Genomic DNA, 21,923 nt, shown 5'->3' with positions numbered 1-21,923 from the left:
TGAAAAATACACTTGTGCAAAGTTAAAATTTTAAAGATTCTGCTTTTGTCACATTGATTTCAGTTTTCTGTGGTGACTGTTCTTTGAGGTCAGACTTAGCTGAGTTTGAAAAAAGTTGTTTGTTGAACAGAAGGGAAATTTCTGAGTCGGTTCAACATTATACTGTGTTATCTCCATTTCCACCTGGTAATGCAGTTCTCTGCCATTCTCTCTTTTGCTGGAGTTCTCTTGGACCCACAGTGAGTGCTGTTTTCTTATATTTTAGTTTTTATTTGAAATATTAGCATACTGGGACAGTATTTATTTGAAATGTTGGCAATATTGGGACAGTACTACCATGTGTTAAGGGTGCCACCTTGCAATACTGAGAACTTTTAGATAGAACCGAAGTTACTAGGTATATGCCAACTGTACCTACATTGCTGATGCAAATCCAGACCTCTTAGCCTGGGACTGAAAATTTTCATTTTAATATGGTGGGTAAAAATTTGATATCTTTTGTGCATCTGAATTTTATGGGTATGATGAACTTCTAGCAGCACAGTTGTGTTCAGGTGACAACATATCTTATATATTCTTTCTCCAAGTAAAGCTGATAATTGTGATGACGCTAAATGTAAAGAAAAGGGAAAAGTTGCATAAGACAGTGCCCTCTGCAGTAGCAAGCCATATGATTATAGCAATTTTATTAGGAAGAAACCACAAATGGATATTTTAGATTTTTATTAAAAATTGGGTTTACCAAGATAGAAAGCGGGGGGGGGGAGGGGGAAGTAACTCAATAACTTTGTAGAAAGCACTCACAGAATAGCAGAGCAAAATGTCATCAATCTGGAGGAAGGGGGTTTTTCAACTGTGGTTTAAAAGGGCTGGAGAATCACATTTGAGTTGGTGTTGCTCACATGGTGCTTCATCCGGATCAGACAGTCTATACCAGGCCACCATCTACTCCTGGGTATATGCAATATTCCCATTGCACAAGTTGCACTTTTTTCTTCCCCCCCACCCCTCTTCCCCTGGAAGAAAGAAGACTGACACCAGAAAGCATTTGTACCGAGAACTTCACTTAATGGGAAACCTTTCAGTAGAGGCTTGTAGTTTACTTTGTGATCAGTGATACCTATGAAAAGGTAAAATTTTCTTAAATCAACTTAACATTTTATATGGAAATATCAGTTCAGTTACATCTTACCATAAATGAGTGTCCTGTTTTCATTGGTATATGATGGCCATACAGTAATTTTTAATGCACGAACTTTGCATATGGTATAAAGGCACAAGGCAGTCCATGTTCTCTACTTCCAGGCAGTGGGAAGATGTCTGGTATACCTTTGTGACTATCTTTTAGGTTTTCAAGCCAAGAAATGCACGCTTTCCGAGTTTTGTGTTGTATACTTAAAAAATTCAGCATCTTCATTTATGTGTCTGCTTCTTAACTGACAAGTAAGTGATGATTAATCTTTCCTAATTTGAAAACAGCACATGGCAATATCAAATGTTAAGGGTATTCCCCTGAGCCTAGCGTAGATAGACTTCATCATCCCTGCAAACGCTACAGTATATTGCTTTCGGGTAGTGATATAAAAAATTATGCTTAATGGTAAACTTGTTTTGACTTGTTAGAAATGTCTATTAATGAGGTAATTTCTTTAAGATGTCATGATTCTATTGAAATATTATTCCAGCCTTGTGTCCCATGTTTTTAGCACTTAGCTACTTTGCATCCTATTCATGCGATTCTGGAAATACTTTGGGATAGCTTCTATTTTTCATAAGAAAACAAAGCCAGCATGTACTGTTTTCAGCCATGTATGATACAGAAAGTGATTTCTCTTGGAAGGGAAATACTCTGGAACAAGATGTTCTGAACATTCTTTGAAAGTGATACAGAAACAAAACACTCTGAGTCAGTAATAATAGTAAAATCTTCCCTTTAATTTTTCGTTCTGTAAGTAGAATTGATGAGCAATAATTGGAAAAATGCTTTTTGGTTTTGGTGACTCTACCCACTCAGGAGTGATTCTTCATACCCAAAATATTTTATAGAGTAGCTTACGATTCAAAGCTTGTCTGTATTTTCCCATGTATGAGTTGGCCTAACAAGAGAGATCCCCACAAACCTCAGATAAAATATTTTATAATACTGTATAATTTGCTTAGCTGGAAATTAAATGTTGTATTCAGACATATGTATGGACAAGTTTTCAGGTGTAGTCTGACAGATTTCTGTGGAAGAAAACCTAGACTAACTCACCAGGGTTTGCATGTCCTTTTTTTTTTCTTTTTCAGTGGAACCTATTTTCCTAGTATAGGAAGTTTTTTCCTAGTACTGGGCTTATGTCTTGGGTGAGAAGGGTGAATTGCTATCATTACCTGCCCCTGCAGATATCTTTTTTTTTTGCTCTTAAGCAGTGTTTCAATCTTGAATAGCAAAGGTACAGTGAAGGGAGAGGAGAGACTGTCAGATCCCTGGGGACCTTGGTGAATATTTTAGCACAGGAAGCAAGACGCATGTTCCTGTGGCATTAGATAGTTCTACCTCCTGCTGGGTCAAATTTGAATGTCAGACACATTAACTGTGATGTAAAACATGAGGCGCTGAGTGAAGTGATGGCCTGTGGTACAGGATGACATCCTGGTGCTCCTGACAGCTTCACTTCTCCTTATCGTGGAGTGCAGAAAAGATATATCCTCAAATATGCTATTTGCATAAGAATGACAGGATGTGATAGGACAAATGAAGATTAATGAGATGCTGTGCTGTCAGCGTTGCCCATTGTCTCTAGATTGATGGTGGTCTGGATTTTGTCTGTGTTCACGGACTCCAATGTAGTTTAAACCAGAAACTATCCTGGTACATTGAATACTGAAGAACTGAATCTTTATGAATGCTTTATTAGTACAGGAGGTCTTGGCTTTCTATTTCAAAGCATGTTATGTGTTGGTATAAAAACTTGTGTTCTGCATATTGTATCAGTGCAGAGGATTTTTGCAGCCTCTTGTACATGTTTATCTTGAGTTTTAAAAACTCCTGCTCTCTAGCCTTTATGTATTCTTTTTATGTATAAGAAAGCCTCACTTTCTTCTTCTTCCACCTTCTCTTCCTTCATCTGAAAGTTTTGCTATTCCTTAGAATACTCTCTGTTGGCTTCAGCGTGTTAACCACTGGGTTTGAATTCAGCCTATTTAGTTTAAGAACAACATGGATACTACTGAGTTGTCTGTTCTGCTTATGTTAACAAAGTAAAAACTGTAGCCCATGTACTTTCTAGCAATTGCCAAGCAGGAAGAAAGGGAATAAAGCTCTCTTCCCCCTGGTTAATTTGGATTTGGAGGAGTCTTTTGGGTGGAGAAGTCAAACAGAGGTTCGTCAAGTTGATCTGACCCTCAAAATGGTGATTACTGTGTTGTTATGGACAACCATAATTTAAAGTGGCTTGTTTTGATGGAAATAAAAAATGCATGATAGAGCCATTTGGCAGAATCAGTAAAGAAATTATAATTTCTTGCCTGCAGCAGAAGTAAATAATCTTTCCTCTTTAAAAACATCAAAGTTTTGCCTTTCTGAAGGCTTATGGAAGACATTCAAAAATTTAAGTTTGCAGTTTTACAAGTTAAAAGGAATATGAAAGAATCTTGCATATTTATTCAATATTGTCTGGAAATATGTATAGGAACTTACTGATATTAGGAAAAAATTCTTCACTGAAAGGTTTGTCAAGCATTGGAGCGGGCTACCCAGGGAAGTGTTTGGGTCACTGTCCCTGGAGGTATTTAAGAGGTGCATAGATGTGGCACTTAGGGACATGGCTGGGTGGTGGACTTGGTAGTGCTGGGTTAATGGCTGGATGTGATGGTGTTAAAGCTCTTTCCAGCCGAAATGATTCTATGAATCTATGTGCTGTTATAAAGCAGGTGATGCTACAGGCATCTTTAGTAGTCATGTGCAGTAGTGAAAACTTAACTTACTACCATTTATTATATTTTCCTATTTACATACTTGCCTATTTGTCATTTCCATTTTGGTCAGGTATATCTTACTAAAGGTTCTTCCTCTCTTACAGCTTTGACCTGGTAGGGTTTCAGTTTTCCCAGGTACAGTGTGGGACTGTAAAGTTATGAGCCACATAACCCAGCAGTCGTGTGCTGTGTTTCCCTCTGTGACACCCCTCCACCCTCCCGTTTGATCAAGGATCATAAAATACACTAGGTTGGAAGGGGCCTCTGGGGGTCTTTGGTCCAGCCTGCTGCCTGCGCAGGACCAGCTTCAGTGTTAGGTGAGCTTGCTCAAGGCTGGTCCAGGAGAATTTTGAGTTTTTCCAAGGATGGAGGTTTTATAGCTTCTGGGTTCCTGCTGTGCTGTTTGACCGCCTCCACCAGGAAGGCTTTTTTCCTTGTATCTAACAGTCTAGCTTGATAACTTGTGCTTGCTGCAAGTGTGTACCTTTGAGGTGTCTGGCTCCGTCTTCTCAGCAAACCATCCCACCACTCCCTGCTACTGCTTCAGGTACATGTGCAGAGATAAAGTTGTACAAAGAATGGTGAAGGAGAACTATTATAATTATTATTATTATTTCTGTCCCTAGTAATTGGGTGGGAAACCTCCTAATGAAGCTGTGCATGGAAGAAGGCCTTACCTATGCTAAACTGCTTTATGACCCTGGAGGAATAAAATTAAATAACTTGCTTCTGTGCAGATTCCATTCACATTTGGGAAGACAAGGGATACAAGACTGGGTGCTTTCTAGAAGAGATGGTGCTGGGACACTTAACTGCTTTTATGACAGTTGATTAAGTAAGTACTAAGTAAACACTCCTTAGAGTGGACGCTTTTTACATACTTAATTTGGCACTGCTAAGTTACTGAAGTCCAGCCTTAGGACTGGTAGAGATAACTAAGTTGCTACACTGCTTTCCCTGCCTGGTATCACATTACTGAAATCAGCCTTTGTTTGTAGATGGGCTTTGTAGGCATCACAAGAATAGAACAGGTGGGAAAGTATTTCAGAGTACGTATCAAAGTATGTAAATGCAATTGCCATATGTCTTTACACTGCTGAACTATTAATTATTATTTTTTTACCTTAAATGCTGAAATGCCTTGGTGTTTGTCAAAGGGCACTCCTCATATTCCTGTAAAACCCTGAGATTAAAAATAGAGAGTGAGATTTTGTGGGTCTCCTTTTCAGTCAGCCAGCACCTAGAGTACTTAGATCGTTTTGCCCAGGTGCAACTATGGTTCTTTGAAATAACAGAAGATGTGGGATTTCTTTTGAAGACAGGATTGTTCTGGAGCATATAATACATTTTCAGAAAGTGAAGCTTTAGGGAAAAATGATATCAAACTACATGCAGGATCTGATATTCTAAAATAGTTTTGCAATCTTGGCACCATCACATTTTCCATCAATTGGTTTTCTCTGGTATGTGTTTGGATTTTTACCCTTCATCTTATTAAACTTGCAACTCTGACTAGGGCAAAGAGGTACTCTGGAAAGTAGGTGTTTCTTAAAGGTCTAATTTTGCCTTTATTAATATCAGATGTTTACACTTCAGGGTGATTGAGAGCTTACTAAGTTTATTTTAAAAAATGAAGAGCAAAAGAGTGAATTAAATGATGTAGGAGTTGTCACATTCTTTTCAGCCCCCAAACTGAAATGACTAAATAGACACAGTTGATAAGCACTGCTGTTTACTGGCCAAGACTTCCAAGTTGATGATGTAGGGCTGGACAGCATAGTGAACCCATGGTCCCTGAAAAGCCTGGCCACTCTGAATGAAGAGGTAATTTCTGTGCTGATCTACATATGTATGAAGTTTCTCTTTAAGTCAAGAACTAGGTTTTAATATTCACCTGAATTTCTCTCTCCCCCTTCCCCCACCTCCTTCCTCACTGATGAGAACTTTTTCTCATGAGTGCAGCAAATAAAATATTTCCAGGTGCGCAAAAGTGATTTTTGTTTCCAACTATTCGATTGTCAGAGTGTGGAGGGCTGAGTAGTAAATCAGCCTTAAGGCTGCTATGGTTTTAAAAAACAAAATCTTAGTGGTGACAGCTGAAGAGCACAGTGACTTTTTCACTCAAGATTTATTACTTGCCTGAAAAGAAGGGTTGGAGGGAAAACTTGCTGGGCTGCATATTTTCTCCTTTAACTGATACACTGTAGGGCTGGGATAACTTGGCTTTGTTTTGCCTGTGAAAACATACATCTAAACAATGTATGTAAAAATATAATAGTTTTACTTCAAATAGAACAGAAAAGTAAATATGCTTGCTCTTATTCTTTATAATGGAAAGCGTTCCTTACATCGACTCACTCATGTATTTTAGCATCACTAATACTTTCATAAACTTGTCTACTGAAGGTATCAAAGGGTATTTATTGCATTTGAAAAAGTACAAAGATGGGGAGGTAAAAGCCAAGGGCCAAAGTTTGTTCTTATTCATACCTCCAAGACTCACAAAGTCCGGATGGGGAACACAGCCTGTTAGAAAGCCTCCAGATTATCAGCAAAGTGGGAAACTCGAAAGGCTGTCCGATTCAAGTTTGTTGTGTAAACACCATCCCTCAGTTCCATGAGTCTAGCTGTGATACCAGGTGGGGACTTTTGTTTGGTTTGGGTTTGTTTTAACAGGACCACGGAAATTATAATGTATTTGTAAGGTAACAGGGAACATATGGGGTTAAATTGAATCATGTCTCTAAAAATGAGGTGCATTTGAGCAGTACATGTAGACTGGGTATAAATTTGTAAGTGTTGGGTTAGGTCAACTCCGTTCTTCATGTGGGTTTAGTGACAAAGCGAAACTAGAGAAGTCACACTGATTGTACGACTAAGTTTTATGTGCCTGTACAGCAACTTTTAACTGCTAAAACTTGTATGTGTGCTTATAAAGGTATGGGTTTTCACTTCCTATTTGAATTACTTGAAAACAGTCTGTGTGATAATAACCTCTTCCTTGTAAATTCTTTCAATTCACTCTTCCTGCTTTGTGTCAGTGTTCGGGTTGTGCAGGGAGGGGTAGAGCTGAGTAGCTCTCCAGAGGCATGCGGCTTGGCTCAGTTCCCATGGGAGCATCCTCAGAAGCTGTCAGGGCCTTGGTGGCTTGTAATTGGGGATACTGGGCTTTATGGCAGATAAGCAATGCGCATCAAGGCATATTTCACAATCAGCGTGTTGGATGGCATGACTCTTACTATATTTAATAAGCTTCATTAGGGTGGTGATAACAGTTAAGGAAGAGACATTCCAAAAAGTCTTGGTTTTTAAATATTTATGGAAGTAACACTGAAAAGGATGTTAGTGTAGTCCTGTGAGCTGCAGAAGCTAGAGGAACGGCTGCAACTATGGTACTTGGGCTGTAGCCACGCACACGTTTAGGGCTTGCTTTGCAGTTGGTCTTCTGCCCAGCTTTCTTCTTTGTGGATGCAAAACGCACAGTATGTATGTAGTTTTTTGTGTATACTGTATTAAAATAGCATTATAGGGAATGTTGTGTTTGTCGAGCATCCGTGTGTTAAGAAGTGCCATAGGTAATATTGCATGTACAATCTTAATTCGTTCTCCTTTGTGCATGCGCATCATAATGCAATTTGTATTTACACTAATTAAAGTGGTATTCATTGTGCTGTGCATGATTCATTAAGTTGAGTTAATTTAGAATATTTTTACAAGTCGTTATGATTGCCTCTAATTACTTTAATACATTTCCTTTTGAGGGCTTTGTTTTACACTGTTTAAAATCAGAAGAACAACTTCTGTTTTTTTGGGGGAGTATTCAGGTTCCATCGTGTAGTGTTGTTTTGAGATCTGTGGTTATCGGCAGTACAGGACCCTCTAGATCTTCCATAGAAAAGTTGTTTGCTTAAAACAGGTGGCAGATTGACAGTAATATTAAACTCCTTTGCGGTTCTTTGCGGGGTCTTCTGTGCAAGAATGGGACTTTTACCTGTTATCCAAGGTATTTTCTGACAACGTGAGGATGGGTAGATTAATTACTTTTTCAGTGGTAACGTTTCTTCCAACTTTCCATAAGCATAACTCTTTCCTTATATTCTTTACTTGGTGTTTCTCCCTATTCAGTTTGCCTGCTCTTTCTTCATGCAGTATCCTCTTGGTCTGTATTTCCTATGTTTACGGACTTCATGATCTTCAGCAAACTATTAATCTAATCTCAGTATGTTTCTTGCTTCTAGTCTTTTTACTTAATTGATGTCAACTTTTTTCCCAGTGCTTGTGCTTCTCACTGGATGCGTTCCTGCCAAGCCAGGATTCCCCAATCCTCTTTTTCCAGCCAGGCTTCCACATCTAGAGTCCTTTCTTAACAAGTATGAGTTTTGTCCTGGTATTCAGACTCTTGGATTTCAATGTGTTCACTCCTCATGTCAAGCTTATCTTCCTTGTGGAGTCAGTTCTGGTGTCCTTTTTCTCCTCTTCCTGCTTGACTAGATCCACGTGACTCCAACAAGAGGAAAGGTCATTTTCCTGCTGTCGTTTTGAGAGCCTGGATCCAGCATGGCCTGCAGACTCCTTGAGCTCTGGTAGGATCAGTCTTTGAGTGGTCAAAACTTGGAAAATGTATCTGCAAAATGCCAAAAAACCTCACAAAGCTTTTTCAAACTGAGATATTTCAAGTCCTTCTAATGTGGTCAGGTCTCCAAGACCTCTTTCCAAAGGTTAGGGTGAAATAATTTTATTTTTATTAATTTTTAAAAATTGTAAACGAAGCAACATTTTTCCTGGTCTCCTTCACATGCAACAGCTGAAGTGTTTTGACTGGAACATTACAAAACAAATCAGTTGAAGGCAGCCAGCCAGCTTGGAAAGGACAAGAAGGTCAAAACTCAGAACAGCATAAACTACTAAATGCATGATCTTATAATGTGAAATGTTGAGTGACTTCTGTATTAAGTGTTGATACTTATCTCTCTCCTAATAGGGTGGAAGCTGTTTCAGTAAAAATGGAAGTCATGGTGAAACAGAAAGCCCAGCATTGTGCACACCACTGGTTTAGTATCGATCATAAGAGTGCAGCTTGGGAGGATGAGGTGGCCAGTGTACAGTCCCATTGTGTGGTTGTACATTTTAAGGTGGTGACCTTTTCAGTTTTTGTTTTAAGTTTAGAAAACCTCTGAACCTTGGAGCTTTATAATGAGCAAGTTGGAATACGATCAAGCTCTCTACATTAGTAAAGGACTCTAAAGAGCTGTTGAATTTAGGGATTAGCTGACATGCACTTGTTTCTCAGTAAGCATATTAGTAAACTTTTGCTTGAAGTTCTTTATGGATATTAGATGCTATCATTAGTCCATTCAGTTAATTAGGAACATTTTCTTGTTTGTGAAATCTCTGTGGGAAAGAGAAAAAATAGGACATCATAGGCAGAATTTCTACTAGTTGATGATTTTTTATATTTTTCTTTGTGTTGAAGGAGATCCAGTTTTACGTTTTTATTTGCTCCATCAGTGATGAAAGCTGGATGTCTTGCACACGTGACATATATACCACTTAGGGATAAGCAGAAATACCATTAATGTGCAGTACATATAACAATGAAAGATAGTAGGTTTGTTCAGGAAAAACAAGTTCTTTCTATAAGATCTTAGTTATTAAAAAAAATAGTTCTTAACATCAATCTAAATGAAGGCAGTACTATAATAATGTAGCACAAGATAAAAGGGAACAGTCTGGGGGTCATTGATTCATAATATATCATTTTCCTAAGGTACGTGGAAGGATTGTTATGCATACATGCAGGAGCAGAAAGCTAGGGTTCTCTTCATGCCTAAATGGGACATTAACATGTCTTACGAACAGTGGAAACTTGGTGGATGACTATTTAGGTCACTGGAGTTACCTCAGGGTTGCATATGCCAATGTAATTTAATAACAAAAGCTTGTTTGAAGCTCTGTATGATTTGATGTATATACAACTGTTAAGGTTGGCTCAGAATCACAACGGTTTGCTAGATTTCGGGGATAACCTAGAAAAACATGTAGACTACAAGGTATTTCAAGCTAATTGAGAGGTAAGGGTCTGAAAGTCAAATGAGTATTTTCATTGAGTGGTGCCAGGCAGTAGCTGGTAGGACTCAGCAGTTGTTCTGGAAATCTGAAGTGACTGTTCCTTTTGGGGGCTTAATGCCTGTTACAGTTCTTGCTTTGTTTACTCACCTCTTTTAAACCTAAAAATTAGCTTCTTTGGTTTTACTAGCCACTACTTCAGATAGGATATGTATTCCATTCTCCCATTAATAGCCTAACTCAAAGTTAAAATTCCAACCTAAAAAATTGTTATGAAAATAAATGTTAGAAAATGGAAAAAATCTATTATGAAATTATTTATGTTAAAGTTACGCTGCTGCTGGTATCTTTTCCCTGTAACCTCACATCAATAGCTGGACCTGTGTATAACAGATTTTTTCCATCCCTGTCCCCCTATAATTCCCTCCCCTGCCTGCAATCCACTTTGTTTTTTCCTGTACAGGGAGTTGTGCTTTGAAAACTCTGTTTCGGAACTGAGTTGTCAGGGTGATAGAATAGGTTGTCAGAACTTGTGTCACTGCCACTAGACTTTCTCAGGTGAAGACACAGAGACAAAGAACTAATGGAATATGAAGGTAAATAAACAGAGGTAAATAAACCTCTGGATTTGTTGGAACACTGGGCTATTTATGCAGAGGGCTGCAGCTGTTGCTGCCGTGTGCATTATGGCTTGTGTATGAATACAATTCTGTGTCACCTGCAGTAGTACCTTCTAAAACACTGCTAAAGAGAAGGGAAGGCAAATAAAGTAGCCATCGCTTCACAGATGGAAGAGGATGAAGTGAAGCATCACTGTGGCTTTCTCATTCATATTTCATGCACAAGACAAACCAAAACAACATTGTGGGCATTTTAGAACCTGTTTCTGGACACAGCTGATGGTAATTTTTCACATTCTCTCAGGAAATCAATAAGAATTATGCTTTTCATGCCAAATCGTGCCTTTGTGCCCCCATTCACATGTCTGTCTGCTCTGTTTCTGGAAAAGCAGCTGGTTCTCAAAATAACTGATGTGCAAACCTGAAGCTTTACCTTTACTTGATGCACACCCTTTTACCTTGCTATGAATCTGTAATCTTTTCTTAACAGAAAACCACCAAAACATAATCACTGATTAAGTGGAGTGGGTGAACAAGGTGGTCCTATGCAGAATGAAAGAAGAGCGAGCTTTTCCTTAAACAGGAACTGTTTAATGTTTTTGATAATCCTTGCTGCCTTTCTCTGAACCTTTTCCAGATCTATTATGTCCTTTCTGAGAGAAAGGGACCAGGACTGCATACAGCATCCAAGGTGTGGATGCTACATGGGTTTATATGGGTGCATAATGATGCTTTCTGTTTTGGTCTTTTTTTACTAGTGGTTCTGAATTTTTAACACTTGATTTACTTTTTTGACTGCTGCCAAGAACTGAGCTAAAGTTTTCGTCACTGTCTATTAAAACTAGAAGTGGTAATGATTCATCACACAGCCCATCCATTTATATATGAAGGAAAGATTGAATTTCCCATGTTCATCGCTTTCCATTTACTTATGTTGAATATTATCCAGTTGCTAAGTCTCCCGAGAGTCTTGGACAGTTCTTTGCCCTCAGTCTTCATCCTTGTTGCTTTCACTAACTATCTCATCAGAAATGATGGCTCCTGTATTACATCATTTCTTTGGTATTAGACCTCATAAAGGAGATGCAAATTCTATACAGGAGAAACAGATGAGATGAAGGGGTCTGTATTGTGTCGCAACAGAGAGGTAACATAGGAAAGGCCTATACTCTGCCAGTACATGCTGTTATCTATAGACGGATCCTGACAAGCACAGTTGGACTCTTATTGAAAACGGAGGAATGAGTGATAAAGCATCACACAATATAATGAGCTTAAGAGTGGTTTAATTCCTTTGCACTGTTGTACGTTGGTTTTGAAAAGGAAAGGGAGAAGACCAATAAGCATGGCACTGTGTTTGCTCTGTCTTATCAGAAATGACCGTGATAGGTGAGCTACAGGTCCTGGTGTTGACATCTCTGTGGAATTAAGTCCTGTGACTGGGAGTGGGGGAGAGGGAATAAATCACAGATTGGCTTCCAGCAGGCTGAGAAATTTATTGTTTTGTACAAAGCATGACTTTCTGTTAGAGCTATTGTACACTAGTCAGCATTTATGCAAAATAAGTAGAAGCAAAACAAAATTGACCAAAAAAATTTTTGAAGAGAAAAATCATTCTAAAAGAAGGCTGTCTCCATACCACAGTATGCCTTTTCATTGTCTGGAGAGCACGAGTGTGCTTATGTTTTTATAAAGAGGAAAATGGTGAAATGGGTAGTCATTGAGAGTAGCTAGCTGGTATGGAAAAAACAATCTGTAAGAAGGACCATGCCTTTACAGTAAGCAACAATGCACGCAGAAAAATGCTGAACACCTACCCAGTCTGGGGGAAAGCACATGCCTGACAGCGATACAGAAAATGGAGGTTATCACAGAGCTGGGTCTTGCAGACAGAGAGAGAGTATTTAAGATTGCAAATAGCTTAACTGTGTTTCAGAAGTTGTTTTTCTTAGCAGTGAATATTTTCTGCAGAAGTCACTGAGTGAGAAGAGGCAGCATTAGCCAGTTTGCAAGGCAAGCCTTATTCCATTACTTAACAGGGAGGCACGTGAGATATGTAAGCAAGAACACACGCCAAGGTGTGTGTGTTCATCAGTCAACAGATGAGGTGTGTGTAATTGGCAAACACACACCTTGGAACACGTTACTGCACCTATAAAATGGTCATTTATTTTAGTTTTAGTAAGGAATGTAAATACTCTGTGCTAGCTTACAAAATTATCTTTTTTTTTTTTCTTAAATAAAATTGGAACACTATTCTTCATGCGTTTAATACTGAAGTGTGTTAAAGTCTTTAAATACCTGTTTTAGTGCTTAAGTACCATTTTGGTTTGATATCGGGGCTTCTCTGTTGTCTTCGTACACTGGCGATGCCATTTGAGTGGGTTTGAAGAAATTTAGCTGGCTTCATCCTAGATTTCACCATTTATTTCTATTGCTTGTGCTCCTCTGAGCTTTCTTGCCTTTACTTAGAAACAAGGCATTGCCTGGGGGAGCTAGAGTGCAAACCTCATTCTTCACCCAGAAGCATTGGCTACAGAGGATATTACCCTTAAATAATGGTTTGGTTCCATGCAACAGAAATCAAGCTAGATGGTTCATTTCTTGAATGAAAGGTACATCTTTGCTAGATTCAGCAGTACTGGCATGTGCTAAATAATGTGCTTTCGTTGCTTGGGAAATGACTACTGGTTTGGGTGGGTTGGTTTGTGTTTGTGTTTTCTTTTTTTTGGGGGGGGGGCGGTGTTTTGCTCATGTGTGCATTTCGCTATCGGGATGTAGACTTGCCACACCAACAGGGAGATATATGATCCTGCTTCACCTGTCCTTCTGCTGTCCAGAAAACGTGTTGTCAAGGGATGGAACAGTGCAAAGAAATCTGTGTGAAGTGGAAATAGCTTGTGCCCCTTGCTGCAGTTATGGTTAGTATAGTGCCTATAGAAGAATGACACCTTCTTATTGAAGACCTCTGTATCCTTTGTGCATCATGAACAAAAGTGCTTATAATAGTGATGGAAACAAAGTAAAATAGCTGTAATTGCTGGAGGCACTGTAATTGAGGCATTAGGTGCTGTTCCATCATCGCTTCTCAAGAAAATCACTGATTCACAAAGGACAAAGTTCTTCCCTGTTCTATGACTGTGCAACCCCACTGCATCTGAAGAGACTTCATAATTATGACTGAAGGGGAAGTCTTGTGTCTCCTCTTTTTCGATTACTTTTATTTTTGAGTTACTTTTATTTCTGGCAGACAGAGCAAGAAAAGGGAAGAAGCCACCATTGAAGGCCCTAGATCATTTGCAGGATTTCTACAAGATCATGTACAGGTTTTGTAGAGAATGTGAATCTGTTTTGCCTGTTTTACATGTGAAAACAGAGTATGTTTCACAGAAGATGCCACATCACAAATAAAGAAACTGTTTAAGCAGACACATTTCCACAACAAAGGCATATTTTGATGTGATCTGCCAGCAATGCTGTGACAGAACAAAAATAATGTAGGATTTTGGAAAAGGCAAAACATTAACTGTGGAACCATTAAGCTTCTGAGACAGTGAATATATTTTAAAAGAAATTATTTTAATTAGTACTGTTCTAAGAGAATAAAAGTTGCGGTTTGGTTCAGAATTGCCAGAATTTGTGTACCTGGCATGCCACCTGAAGTTCTGGGCTCGTAGAAAAATCCAAACTCACTTTTCAAATGGCAGCCTGTTTTGTTGGGGTTTTTTTTTGGTTTTTTTTTTTTTTTTTTTTTTTTTGTGGTAAGATTTCCATGGGTGTACTTTATATTCACGTGGGTCTTATTCTCATAAAAATACTGATACAAAAGATGTTAACCTGGAACTCCTTCAGTGCACACTCAAGCATTTATAACTGTTTAATTTTTCCATAAGGCAAAGATTGCATTTGTTTCCAACACCGGAATCGTTTATGCGTAAGCTTTACTTTAAAGCTAAGCTTAGATTTGAATGTTTGCAGAACTGGAATTTTAGGACGAGAAAAGGTTGACTAAAGTTAGTATCTGATTAGGCAGAAATATACCATGGATTCAAGCTCAGCTGAAACAGTCATTGTTTTGGCAATTCTGAACCCTTTAGGTTTTAATGTTGTCTGCTTATATAAATGTAATATATTTCTATAATATATTTAAAAAATAATTATAGGACTGTAACAACTTGATTTTTCTACTTTTCTCGTATAATAAAGGAATGAAAGAACTACAGATTTGCTGAAGGAACAAACTGAGAAGTGGGATATAAGAGCTGTCTCTCCTCATCAAAGATGAGGAAGGGTGTGAAAATAAGTTGGGTGTTTTCTCAGCCAGATGGTCCTGGTGACCTGAGATGATAACTTGCTGCACATGCACAGGCTGCTTAGTTGCCTATTGTAGACACACAAGTTAAAGCTGTTTTTACTAGGACAGCTATTCTTACATGGAACAAGAGAATAAATTTTCAATTTCAGCTTTGAGCTTTAGTTGTACACATCTAAGTGGTGGGTTGTACTCATAAAAACATTCTTGGTTAGGAAAAAAATAAATGCTTTAAGTCCTATCCTCATCCACAGGTCTTTTCCAAACAGACTGGTAGGTGTAATTGTATTCACATCTTGATTCCATCATTTCAGCATCAGCAACCCATTCAGCCCTTCACAAAGTATATGCTATCTTGAAGGAAAGAAAATGGCAAAATGTGAGGGTGTCCTGAAAGTGAATTTGGTTTCGTGTGTGTGTGTGTATTCTTCATTGGGATAAAACGAAACAAAGACTTTACATAATAGTGAATATTTTGTGGCAAAATGGATCATTGTAATGTTCTCTCTTGCAGAGGAATGCCGAGGAAGTTGATTACTTTCCTTATATTATTTATATTTTCCTTTGTTTTTCAATAGTTGCTTCAGCTATGGTTCTCTTTTCTTTAAGGAGTAGCTTTTGTACGTGATTCTGGTTTTTGCTGTCACAATGGTCCTGTGTGTTACATGCTTTTGTTTCAATACTCATCTTATTCACGCACACTAATTATTACATTTTCTGTTTGTTTATCTGAAAAATAGCTAAAGGATGCTAAATATCAGGACATTTGCTCTAGTTTGATGTCTTCAGGTGTAAATACCTGTTACCTCAAATTCTTTAATTTTATTGTTACCAAGAACCGGAAGAAGTAACTAAGCATTTTGAGAGCTTTGTGTACATGTTTTTAAATGACTCGCCAGGTTCCCAAAACATGGGATCAGCAGATGGCAGTCAAACCAAAGTTCAATCTGTTAGCTTGCATGGAGATTTCAAAATACTGTTGCCTGTAGGAGAAAGTGGAGAGAGAGAGACAGACAGAGACTGTGTGACTGAGTTCTGTCGGAAGAGATGTTCTTACACATTTGTAAATAGATATAGGTTTATCAGACCTTAGGAAAGAGTAGCTCTGATTTCTGCCCATCTGGGATTTGCATGTGGGTTTTGTTTCAGGTCTTTGTACTTGGGAAGCTCTTGAATTTTTTTGACTGCAGCTGCAGATGTTTTGAAAAGAACAAACTGGTGATTAGGTTGTCTCACTTGTGTTCTAGAAATCTGTCTATTTAAAAATATTTTCTTATTTAACATGTGTGAGGAAGGAGCTTTGCTTTTATGCCTGGAGTGTCTATCTCACTATGGGGTAATGTGTTTTTTATTAATCAGTTTGGTTTTTTTTGTAAAAAAACCCCATACATTCCTTTAATTCATGGTGGTTAATGCTTATAAAAGATATTTTTTTTTTTGTGAATTCTAAACTTTTACTTTAATCGTCCTGTTTTGTAGAATACCAGCTAAGTGGCTGCAGACAATTCAATCTTGTATGTATTTTTATTTACATCCTGTTCCAAATAGTTTTGACACTTGTGCACCAGTACAGATGTATTTCAATAGCTGATGGAGTAGTTTCCTAAAGATGCACCTTCCGTATGACATAGTTGTTACAAGGCTTAGTTAGTGAAAGCATGAGAACTGGAAGGAGTTGCATCATTAAGCATTATTGTACTTTTATTTTCATGTTTCTTTTTTTCACTTTACAATACATCATCAAACTTCAACCCTTGCTTTCTCTGTGTTTTTCCCTGTAATTTATGTTGCAAATTCTGTCTTCTGTTGTGTCCTGTCTGCTGTTGGGAGGGGAGGGGAAAAAAACTGAAAACCAAAACAAGCCAACGAAACAAAAAACCTTGTGGGAAAAATACTCAAAGGTTTTATCATGAGTCAGTATTTTCAGTTAACACTTCACCTCTTCCTTTCCCCTAAAGGGGTTAACACCGCTTATTAATTGAAGAGCACAGTTTATAGTAAGCATTATTTAACATATACTGGTGGTATTACTGTACTTCCTGTTTTGTATTCACAATAACAGGTTTCTGAAGAGTTGCCTTTGTATAAATACCTCACTGACATTTTAGGCAAGTATATTCATGTCTTGGAGTAAGCACGAAAGAGTAATGTGTTGGAACACTGCTAAAGAAGGAAATCTCTTTGTTTCATAAGTGATACCCCTAAAGCCTTTTAAGAATATATGTTTTTAAATGACAGCTATGCATTTGTTTTGTTTCTTTACTTTTTGTTATGCTGGCTTGAATTTGCTCTTACAAGCCATAAAGAGAGAACTGTAGTTTCTCAGCAAGGAATCTTCTCTGTGACTGTAGTGCTTTGCCAGTAAACCTGAAATACCGTCCTGGAAAAGCAAATCTGCAGAATGTATTAGTATTAAAAGGAAGTGAAATCTTCAGGATAAACTTAAAACTATTAATGCAAGTACTAATTTCCTTGTGTATCTATTATTCCCGCTTAAAGTCACTTGCAAAAAATGAGGTTGCCATAGGGAACCCAGGGAGTAAGGGTTTTCACCAGACTTTGTGTCCAAGTTTAGTCTGTAGCAGTTGTAGAAGTGCAAAGTTCTTACGATGGCCAAAGCTGATAATATACAATGGAGATCAGGTCAGAACTAATTAGGTTTTATTATCAAAAGCCATTTTCTAATGCTTGCTGACCATCTGGTAATCTCTGAAATTTATTTTGAGTCTCTAGAGAAGGAGAAAAAGATCAGAGATAACGGTAACAGGAACTTTTTTTACATTAACGCTGAAATTAATAGAAAATATTTAGCCTCTGTTAACGGGTTGAAAGTCGTCTGATAACGGTTACATTTATATTTATTTGTTTAGAATGCACAAAGTTGACATCTTTAGTGAAGTCTCTAAAAGAACAATTTTGGAAATGGCCTCTTCTAAGTCTTATATGCCCCCTAGGTATTACTTAAAGGTACCGTTTGCACCATCTGAACTTACAGGGGCGTTAGTGGTGTACAGCTGCTGTGATACGGAGGAAAATGCAGTGAGGCAGCCTCCACGCCTTCAGAATAGCTCAGAGGGTCAAAGCCAGCCTATACGCCTGCTGGTGAGTTTGGGCCATGCTTGCAATCCGCTTTGCACCTTGTCCAAAGCGAAGGCACAGGAGTGCAAACTGTGTCTGACCTAACACGGTGGCATTTACCTTTCCCTGTGCTGGGTGACTCTTGGTCTAGGACTAAATGATGTGCCTGGCGATGGCAAACTGGGGCTCTTGAGCAGAGACAATGCTCTGGTGCTGTCAGCTGCTCTGGTCCCTCCGTCCCCTCCTCTTTTGAGCCCCGCTCTCTCAGCTTCCAACCCTTTGAGCTGTAGCAGTGTGCTACAAACAGGTGAGAAATGCCCGCTTCTTTGACTTGAAAGAGCCTGCTGAAAGGCCTGACTTTCTGATTTTTCTTTTTTGAAATCTCTTCAGCAAAAATATGCGATGATCTGTAAAGGCTGGTAAGACTGTCTTCTGTGGTGGTAGATAAAGAACGTTTTGCCTCTTCCAGGGTGGCCCAGTCTATGCCAGTGGTAAAGACTGGAAGTTACTTCTGGCTTAGGCAAATGTGTTTTAGTTGAATTCTGCCACCCGGGATTGCCAGAGAAATGCAGTGCACCTTTTGTGTCCTGAATGACGAGGAAAACAAACTTCTTAAGCATTGTTACGAGCCTGTTATGTTTTTTGAAAGTAAGACTCAAGACTGTGGGTGCTCTTCGCATAATCCCAGCTGTTTTTCTTCCTTGAAGAAAGGCAAAATACCATGCTCGTAATGGCCACTTGCACTAGGCTTGAAGAGGACTCGTGTCTGTCTCTCTCTAGCACTAACTTCTGACCAGTACTGTGTAACATGGAAAGGTTACACCTCATCTCACTTTAAATTGCCCACAGCTATTGCAAATGCTACTTGCCCTTATAGCAAGTGATACCCTCCATACCCTTCCCTTCCAACTCTTTCAGCTTCTTGCCAAGGGAGCACAGGTAGGGGTTTTGCCAGCGTGCAGTGGCTGCCTGGTGTTCTCCATGCAATCATGCAGCAGCAGGGAGAATCCCATCTCAACAGGTATCCCGTCTAAAGAGATGCTCTAAAAATAAGTCCTTGTCATGTGGCAATGGGAAAAGATACAAGGAGAACTGAGAAGGCGAGTCAAGGGGAAAGAGCAATTGGAAGAAAATAGAAATTGTTTTCTTTTCTTTCAGTGGGAAGATGGTGTTGCTGTTAGATCTGTGTTTTGAAGTACTGCACTTACATCTACAGAAACACTGCATTATGCGGATGAGGCAGTGAGGCAGTAGGGTGTATCCAAATGTTGGTGGCAGGAGAAAGCAAAGAAAGAGAAGTATGGGGTAGAAGAGCCAGAAAATGAGTTGTGTAAGGGTTACTAGCACAATAATATTGCTGTTGTCTGACATGATGCTGTTTAGACTGGGCTGTATCACTGGTTCTGTTTTCTTTACCTTTTAATTAGTTTTTACCGTGTGATGTAGGCACACAACTTCTCTCCAGGATGTGTGGAGTGGGGTTTTTTTGTGTTCTGAAATGCACAGAAAAAGTAAACCAATAGCCAGGAGAGCAGGGGTTTTGTCTCCTTCAATTTTAAGCTACTAGCTGTAGCTTTACGTATTTGTCAGTTAGAATGTGTGATGAAAATACTGTGAAAAAGTCTCCTGTCTTTATGTTCTCAGTTTCACTTCAGTTTTCATCTGGTCTGTAAATGACACCCCAAAGATACTGTGTGTTTAATCTTGAAATAATTTTCCTCGTGTTTTATAGTCTAAGAGGAAAAAAAAATGTGGGGAATTTCCTTTTAAGATACCCTTGTTTCCTGCTTTCTCTTTAATCTCTGTGAAAGATATGCTTCCTAGAGAAATGTCAGCTGGCAGAAGGCTAGCAGTGGCAATGTTGTGTGTGCGGGCCGTGGGCTGAAAAGAAATTCAGTTGTTACACTTTTGTGCAAGGTAATGCAAATTACACACAAACTTGAATTAACAGAACTTTAATTGACTTGGCAGTGGATCTCCCCAGTGCACTAATTTCAATATGCCTAGCTCAAATCCTGGGCATATCTGGTCTGCTCACAAGGTTTGTACAGTTGTGACCCTGCTTGCTACAGCTGAAAGTCCCCAAGAGCTGTATTTCTCTGGCTAAGCTGGCAGAAGGCTCTGGTGGAGTGGCAGCATACTCTTGACAGGAGGACATTTTCTGCTGATGTAGCTGTACCTTTTCCCTGAATGATGTGAGCCAAGCCAGAAAAAAAACAAACCCCAAACCAAAAAAAGCCTCAATTCTTTCTCATTTGATTGCTGTGTTATCAAAACCTACAGGTACCAGTAAGGAAATAGTCTCTGACATTAACCGCTCTACCTGAAATATTCTGGGGTTGCTTTTTGTTTTGGGCCGACCTGTTTCTTTACATTTTCATGACAATGTTGTAGCTGATTCTGAGAATTCAGAAGAAAGAAAGAAAAAGAAAAAAAGGGAATAATTTGTCAAGATTAAATCAATTCTCTGAAGAACTCCAGGCTCTTCATCTTTGGAGTATTGGTGATGATCCAAACAGGAGAATTGCTGTCCCTGGGAGGGTTCACCTAAATTTGGCCATGGAAAATACATTTGCTCAGCAAATTTAATCAGCTTATCACAAAATTCTGCAAACATCTTTTTGTGTTTTGGGTAGTCTGGACAACATACCGCTTTCTTTGTGTTAACTGAAATCTCATCTTCCATGATGTCTTTTTTTCTGCAAATCATAAAGCTAGACTTTGAGTTTGGATAGAGGGAAAAGGTGGGAATTCACAAGTCCCCTCCTCTGTCCTTTGTGGTAAAGAAAAGGGCAAAACTGTCCCCAAAAATCACGCATAGTAAGCTCTTCAGTGAAAGTTAATTCTCTGCATTTTATGGTCAGTGTAGCATGGTATTGCAGACAGAAGGCAAGCAAGGAGCACTCGCCCCGTTTGCAAATGACACGATTGAGATGTTGCTTGTGGTCATATTAGATACTTGTGGAGAAGCAGAGGTCTAATTGTAACTGTACCAGAGCTCTTAAACAGCATCCATTTAGTCACCCAGACTTTCAGTGAAGTCTGTGTTTGGTCGTGATGCTGGTAACCACTGGACCACATTCTTCCTCAGGGGCCAGAAAAAGAAGCCAAGTCTTAAAAGAAATAATTTCTCTGCTGCCTTGCAAATAGTAGTATAATCCACAGGCTACGTATCTGTGGTAGGGCTTTCGAGTGGCTGGTCCACGTATAGAATAACATCCTCCTGCTACCACAAATTGTTGTCTTCATCCAGATGGAAAGTGCCCGGTCTGTGGATTGGCTATTCGTGAGAGTATATGCAGGAAGGCTACTGGGAACCCTGGTGAGAGACCAGGACCGTATTGTGTCTGGCCCTGTACAGAAAAAAACCCGTCCCTGTCCACCACAAGAGGTGAGGACTCCAAACTTCCATTTTGTCAGCAGCGTGCTGCGTGGTAGACACTCTGGTTTTCCTTGCAGATAGCTTTTCTCTTAGGCTTCAAAAAAACCAAACAAAAAAACCCTCCAAAAACCCCATGGAGAGAATCTGATAAAAGGCACTTTAAGGTTCTAAATCCAGATGCTGGGAGTTTACCAGACCTGCACAGGCAGCTGCAACTTTATTTTGTCCCTCTTAGTGTGTATGTTATAGGGTTCTGCCAGAGATTTCACGAGCGCGAAGTATTTGTTTGAGGGATTACTTATGGATGGCTCAATGCCAGTGAAAATATCTGCTCTGAGCGTGGCAACAATCAAAAAACAAACAAAGCGTTAAGATATATGCTGAGCAGTATAGGGATGATATAAAAATAGTGTGGTGCTATGCTCTCAAATGGAACAATGTGGCCAGTGCTGATACGGTACTGTGGAGGAGGCTCAGAGATCAGCAGTCTCAGTTGTTCAGGGAG

General features: G+C 39.1%; 1 protein-coding gene across 2 annotated transcripts in view; it reads left to right on the top strand.

Annotated features, from left to right (window-relative positions):
• Positions 1-21,923, top strand: part of SPATA5 (spermatogenesis associated 5) — a 164,120-nt gene that overhangs the window by 63,123 nt on the left and 79,074 nt on the right. The window contains exon 15 of one of the 2 annotated variants that reach the window (XM_037398363.1): positions 21,290-21,538. The exons of the other annotated variant lie outside the window; for it this stretch is intronic. Coding sequence (XP_037254260.1) covers positions 21,290-21,499 — 210 coding nt within the window. The 3' untranslated portion in view covers positions 21,500-21,538. Of the gene's footprint in view, positions 1-21,289; positions 21,539-21,923 lie in introns of those variants that run through there. 2 annotated transcript variants of the gene reach the window in all.

This window comes from Falco rusticolus, chromosome 1 (assembly GCF_015220075.1).
Source record: "Falco rusticolus isolate bFalRus1 chromosome 1, bFalRus1.pri, whole genome shotgun sequence".
NCBI lineage: Eukaryota > Metazoa > Chordata > Aves > Falconiformes > Falconidae > Falco > Falco rusticolus.
The sequence above is the reverse complement of the archived record's forward strand: the minus strand, read 5'-3'. Positions and strand labels throughout refer to the sequence as shown.